General features: G+C 35.1%; 1 protein-coding gene and 1 pseudogene across 3 annotated transcripts in view; one reads left to right on the top strand and one right to left on the bottom strand.

Moving 5' to 3' along the window:
• Positions 1-2896: 2896 nt before the first annotated feature.
• On the bottom strand, positions 2897-3641 carry LOC125620184 (annotated as a pseudogene).
• A 1978-nt stretch (positions 3642-5619) lies between these two features.
• Ptpn22 (protein tyrosine phosphatase non-receptor type 22) overlaps positions 5620-7144 on the top strand; it is a 59787-nt gene continuing 58262 nt past the window's right edge. For all 3 annotated transcript variants that reach the window (XM_048814540.1, XM_048814539.1, XM_015502199.2), the window contains exon 1: positions 5620-5852. In XM_048814540.1, the coding sequence (XP_048670497.1) occupies positions 5766-5852 (87 nt within the window). In that variant the 5' untranslated portion in view covers positions 5620-5765. The remainder of the gene's footprint in view (positions 5853-7144) is intronic.

The raw sequence follows: 7144 nt of genomic DNA, 5'->3' as shown, positions 1-7144 counted from the left end.
ATTTCTCTTTTCCTTCCCTAAGGAAACTGTAAAAGAGTGTTCTGAAATTGGGGGTTGAGGAAAAATAGATTAGCCAAGCACAGAGGTGCATGCTTATAATCCCAGCAATTTTGGAGACATAAGGATCACTAGTCTGAGACCAGCCTGAGCAAGACACTCAGCAACTTAACAAGATCTTGTCTCAGAATAAAAAGGACTAGGGATGTAGCTCAGTAGTAAAACATCCCTAAGTTTAAGCCCTAGCACAAAAAAAAAAAAAAAAAAAAAAAAAGATTTAAGTTTTATTAGGTATCTTTTAACTTTTATCTAATAAAGAATAAAGTTCTAATTTTGATGATAGTGAGGAACTACTAAGGTGACAGATTATGAAACCATATATCTTATTTGTTTGAACATGGAAGATTATTTTCATTTTCGATTATGCTTTGCTACTCTGCAAATAATTTAGTTTGGAATATTTCAATTCTTATCAGTAATCATGTCTAATACCTTTAGTTCTGAGATGTTTTATTAACTGGTTAAGGATGTTACCATTTTCTGCTTTCTTACATTGTATATCCAGAACTAACAGTGTTTTGCATTTAGTGGGTACTCAATAAAATTATTGAACAAATTAATAAAACTTTTAAAGGTTTTTTTTTCCTAAGTAGAAAGCAAACTTTATTTTATATCAAACTAAGCTTTGAACTTCCGAAGTATAAAATACCAAAGCTTTTCTATGTCAAATAAAAATCAGGAATGTTGGGACTGGGGTTGTGGCTCAGTGGTAGAGCGCTTGCCTTGCACATGTGAGACACTTGGTTCGAGTCTCAGCACCACATAAAAATAAATAAAAAAATAAAAGTATTGTGTCCATTTACAACTAAATATATATATATATATATATATATAAATCAAGAATGTCCACCTTTACATTAAAACCAAAAAAGAAAAAGAACAAAGTCAAAATATTCAAGCCAGGCACCATGGCACATGCCTGTAATCCCAGCAGCTCAGGAGGCTGAGGCAGGACGATCATGAGTTCAAAGCCAGCCTAGCAAGAGTGAGTCGCTAAGCAACTCAGTGAGACCCTGTTTCTAATAAAATATAAAATAGGGCTGGGGATTTGGCTCAGTGGTCAAGTGCCCCTGAGTTCAATCCCTAATACCAAAAAAAAAAAAAAAAAAAAAAAAAACCAAAAAACACCAAAACAACAAAATTCAAGACAAGGACAAAATTCAAGACAAGGTTCAACAATAATAATGTAAAATCTGGAGTGAATGACCAAAATTTCAAATTATCAATATAGCTCAGTTCGATGGATCTCTCAGTAAATTTCAACTTGAAACAACAAAAAAGTACTATTTACCAACAGTAAGTATAATAGTGATACTGTTTATATCATCTAATTTGAGGTATATAATCCATGGCAAGTTAAAAAATACAAACCACACACTGACCAAGGGAACAGAAAATAAAGCAATTAACAATTATAGGAATCAAGAGAACACCTAAGCTTATAAAAACTTTCTCAATTAGTAGCATATTCTGTATATGATGTGCAGAAAACTATAATTAAAACAAGGTAGTTTTTTTATTAGTTGCCTAATTTTAAAAATGAGGAAATTTTTAACTATATCTCTAAAAGACCACAGAGTTATCACTGAAATATACATTTCTCAAGACATTGGGCAAAAAGTTCCCATTTATGGGAAATATGTTCTTTTTTTTTTTTTCCCACACAGTGAAACTGAGAAAAATCATATCAAATGATAAATCTTCTCTAATCTTAAATACTCCAATAATGCAAACCTTGAGAAATGTAATTTTTTAAAATTCAGACTTGATACAGGTTATTATTAAACAAAGATGTACAAATATTATTGCTTTTTCAGATTTTTCAAAATTATACATTGTTTAAACAACTATAATGCTCTTAAATCATACTGTAAACTTTTTTTTAATTTAAAGCATAATTTATTTAAACAAATTGATATCTTTTTTTTATTATTAGTTGTTCAAAACATTACATAGTTCTTGACATATTTCATACATTCAAATTGATGATATCTTGTAGTTGCATATTTATCATGTTTTCGTTGCTGGTTTTTTGTTTTTGTTTTTTTGGACCTCAATGATGGTTTTTTTTGTTTGTTTGTTTTTGTTTTTTATTAGTTGTTCAAAACATTACATAGCTCTTGACATATCCACTTGAATACTGTAAACTTTTATACCTGCTTTTATTTTCTTAATGAAAACTGTTCAATCCAACAATCTAGGTTGAATCCTGTACTATATAAAGCAAGTCACAGTTCACATAAAAACAAATGATCAAGCCAGACGGCCTGGTGCACACCTGTAATCCCAGAGGCCTGGGAGGCTGAAGGACCACAAGTTCAAAGCTAGCCTCAGTAATTCAGAGAGGCCCTAATAATTCAGCAAGACCCTGTCTCTAATTAACATATAAAAAAAGAGATGGGGATGGGACTCAGTGGTTGAGGGTCCCTGGGTTCAATCCCCAGTACCAAAAAAGAAAAAGTGGTCAATCTTCAGTTTTTATTAAAATCATGATGTTAAGATAACAAAACTGGGGCTGGGGTTGTGGCTCAGTGATAGAGTGCTCACCTAGCATGCATGAGGCACTGGGTTTGATCTTCACAACCACATCAATGTAAAATAAAGATATTGTGTCCACCTAAAACTAAAAAATAAACATTTTTAAAAAAGGTATTTGGGCTGGGATTGTGGCTCAGCAGTAGAGCGCTCACCTAGCATGTGTGAGGCCCTGGGTTCGATCCTCAGCACCACAAAAAAATAAATAAATAAAATAGAGATATTGTGTCTAGCTACAACTAAAAAATAAATATTTAATAAATAAATAAATAAATAACAAAACTGGGTTCTATTCTTAGCACTGCATATAAATAAAGGAGAAAAACATTCATTTTAAAAAAAATTAACTAGGATTTACCAGTGGACAACAATGGACCCACAGAGCATTGTCTTTTGCATTCTGTGAAAAGTCTGTTTGTTTCTTCTTTACTTTCAGCTTCCTCTTCTGAAACATCTTCTTTATCAGCCTTTTGTTCCTCCTCCACTTTTTTCAAAGGTTGAGAAAATTCTAGTAATGAGGTTTTTTTTTTGTTTTTTTTTTTTAAGGGTATGGCTGTGGTTTGTGCGCTTTTGAAGGACAAAGGCAGTCCGCCATAAATATCATACAAAGTCCTAATAACGGTCCTGAAAGCAGAGTTGCTAAAGCAAAAAGTGTGTATGATCCCCAAACTGGTAATCCAAGGTCTTCAATAAAATAGTTGTGGCAAGTAGAACAGAACCTGGACAAAACCATGATGAAACAGGTTTAATGTTCTTTACTCCTTTTCGATTATAAAGTTGATGGAGTCCTTCTTAGCCCTTGATTCCAGATAGCGCCTAAATTCACCATCTTTACAATGATAAATTGTAGAAAGAACAGTTGTGATAAACTCAGTCCTGTCTGCTCTGTGACATCTACTTTTGCAACGTTAACCTCAATAATTCTCTCCATTCGGCAAAACTTTCCAATTTTGGTTGAAGATTTTGACACACAGGACACCAAGTGCATGAAATTCTGTCATCCACTCTCCTTCCAGCAACTCTCTCCAGTTAAGCAACAGCACCAACATGGTTAGGGGAACTATGAGATGCCCAGAGGGTGCTATGAATTAATGAATTTCTATGAGTTTTTTCTAATTAAGAAAGTTGTATAAGTTTAAAAGCATCCTTAATTCCATTACACACAATTGACTCTTTTTTTTTCATCTTTTAGGCTTCACTACATATATTTTATTGTGATTTTAATTGTTTTTTGTACTAGGAATTGAACCCAGGGGCATTTTTACCATGGCCTTTTTTATTTTTTGTTTTGAGACAGGTTCTCACTAAGTTATTTAGGGCCTCACTAAGTTGCGGAGGCTGGCCCTGAACTTGTGGTCTTCCCGCCTCAGCCTCCTGAGTCTCTGAGAATACAGGCATGGGTTAAAATTTTGTATTCTTTTTAATGTAAAGTTTTCCCATATTTTATGTGTTTTTAAATAGTCAAACACTGCATTATTTAGAGCAGCAAGAAAGTCACCTTAATGCTAGTTGGGGATAATCTGAGAAATATTATCATATTCCAACATTATTGCTGAGGAATTATAGTTCATTTTAATTTATGTGGACTGGGATCAAAACTATTTGGAATATTGGCTTCAAGTTGCCTGTAACCAAGACACCTCAACTATCTCCTTTCTTACTGTTGGGCCCAATAAAGAGGATGCAGCCTCTTGGTAATGTTCAGAATCACGATTTCCTGAAGGGAGTTTGAATAATGTTGGGAAAACAGAAAGGATTGCTAATATCTTAAATAGAGGAAGTCCAAACAACATATTTCCCAGTTTTCCTCAGGATTATTTCAGACTAATTTTGTTTTCATATCATTTATTGAACCAAGATAATATGCTCATTTCGGTTTGTTCTCACACTGAATTAGACCTTGGGTGGATTTGTACCCACTGAGGAGAGAATTTATGCAAACTGAGGCACTGAAGCTTTTTCAAACAGGCACAAACAGCTGTTTTGTCAGGGCCAATGCCACACATACAGAATGACTTCCTGAAACAATATCTGTTCTAAGACATTCATTGCAGAGTAAAAATGTCTACTCTAGAAACTGTTCTTCAGGCTTTGTTTGTTTTGAGACAGAATCTGTGTATGTTGCCCAGGCAAGATTTGAACTCCTGGACTCAAGCTATCCTCCTGCCTTAGCTTCTTGAGGTGCTGGTACTATAGATATGCCTGGTTCTCAGGCTTGACCTAGAATTCACACTGTAGTCAGAAAGGTAGTTGATTTTACTTTCTTTTTGTTACTGTTTGCCAGCATTACATTCTGGAGATATTGTGCTGCCTTGTCAGGTACTCTTGTCAAGGACCACTAGCTCCTGGTTCCATGTAGACCAGTGCTCTTGGCCTTTATGTCCAAAACCCAGGTGAAGCTCAAAGAGCTGCTGGGGGGTTGAAGAGGTGCTGAAATCAATACTTCCCTAATGGAGTGCAGGACTTCCCCAGCTCTGGGAGAGACAGAGACTGTTAGAAGCAGCTGACTTTGCTTCATCCAAAAGAAAATATGAGGTCTGTATGGCAGATTTTAAAAGCTCTGAATAAAAATCCTTCTCTGATGAACAGAAGTTTACTGTTGATCACACTGACAAGAAACTTTTGGGAGAACGGTCCAGGTAGAAGATGTGTCACTCCAAACACGGTTTCCTTTCTGGGCCTAACTGAACTTTGTAGAGTTCATATGGAACATGAAAAAAACCAAGATGTCAACAGAGCCTTTATACTCACTGACAAAATGGGGAGAGGCAAAAGTTATCCATGAGAACTGTAGTTCTGCATTTTCTCTGGAAAGCAGAAAGAAAGATGAATTTTGCTTAAAGGTGATGGGGTGGAACAGTCTCAGAGCTAAGCAGACAATATTTTAAGTTCTGGTTAGCCTCTTGTTTGTTAAAAACTTGAATTGTAACCAGCTTTCTTTGTTGAAGGAAGGCGCTAGGGCCCTGGAGTGAGATGATGGCTTTGTTGTGTGACCACAGAGGCTGGTTTCATACTAATTTCCTCTAGAGCTTGTGATGAAGTCAGTAAACCACAGCCTTCAGCATGCTATGTTCAGGCAGCAGCAGTGGCTTCTTGGTGGTGTCTCGGCCATGACACACATTTGACATGCCCTCCCTTAACCTACTCACAGACTGTTTCTCTTACTCTGCAGCATGGACCAAAGAGAAATTCTGCAGAAGTTCCTGGATGAGGCCCAAAACAAGAAAATTAACAAAGAAGAGTTTGCCAGTGAGTTTCTGGTGAGTCCTGTGTGTGACGCTCTCAGAGTAGTTACATACACTATTTGACTATAGTGATTCAACTCTTCTAGACCAAATTGCTCTCAGGACAAAGTAATTATCAGACCTTGAAGGAGAAGAAAGAGGGCAATCTAAAAGTCTGACTGCTCTGGTTTTAATACATTTAGGTATTTTATTAAAAATACTGTTTTTAATATTCTGTTTGCTAGTGTTTTAGAGTTTGGAAATCCTACAGAGGCAAAACACAACTCCAGATGTATACATACTAATGTAATATTAATTGAACATTCAGAGTTCCCTAGGCATCAGAGTTGTGGTTTATACTTCAAATCACTAATTTTAATTAATATTAAGAAGAAAGAGAGCACAATTAATTTTTTATAGAATATTGTTTTTAACCTCCTCATGGGATGCCATTTGGATGACAGAGGTTTTTGAAAAGCATCAAAACTACTGATTGTCACTTTTTTCTTTTCTTTCTCCTATGAGAAAAATATTAAAACATGTGTTTTTATAATAACAGGGTTTCCCTAGCTTACATTGCTTAGAGAGGTGGAAAGGCTGGGGTAGGGAGTAGAGACAAGTGAGGGCCATGGAGAGAAATACGAGCGTAGCCTTGGGTCAGATAGATTGATTTTGCAGAGGAACAATGCCTTCCTCTGAAGGAACTGTAGGTATTGGTGCAATGGAAGTTGGATAGACCTCATTCACTCTATTACCTGGCACATCAGTGAATATAGGATGTCCGATAGTACCTCTCATGTGTTTTGGAATACTTGCAGCTGTATTTCAGAGCTATAAGAATCACTCTAAAGAGGGAAAAAACAAGAAAACTGATACTTCAATTAAATTGTAGACTATTTGACATGTTCCTTAATCTTCCCAAATCGCTGTTTAAAAAAAAAAATATATATATATATATATATATATATATTTACATATACATATATTTTAGTTGTAGATGGACATAATACCTTTATTTTTATGTGGTGCTGAGGATCGAACTCAGTGCCATACATATGATAAGCAATCACTGTAGCAGTGAGCTACAATCCCAGTTCCCAAATCTCTTATTTTCTATTTTATAAAATGGGGATAATAATTTATGTCCTAATCATTTTTATAGATTTGTTGTGATGATTAAATATCAATAATAATAATAATGACTATAGTGATAAAATGTGAGTCGTGTGCTATGGTGCAAACTTGTAGTCTCAGCTACTCAGAAAACTGAGTGAGAATGATTGCAAGTTCCAGGCCAGCCTAGGCAACTTAAAAAAAAAAAAAAATTA

The sequence above is a fragment of the Marmota marmota genome, unplaced genomic scaffold (genome assembly GCF_001458135.2).
Source record: "Marmota marmota marmota unplaced genomic scaffold, marMar, whole genome shotgun sequence".
NCBI lineage: Eukaryota > Metazoa > Chordata > Mammalia > Rodentia > Sciuridae > Marmota > Marmota marmota.
Note: the sequence above shows the minus strand (reverse complement) of the source record. Positions and strands in the feature narration are given on the sequence as shown.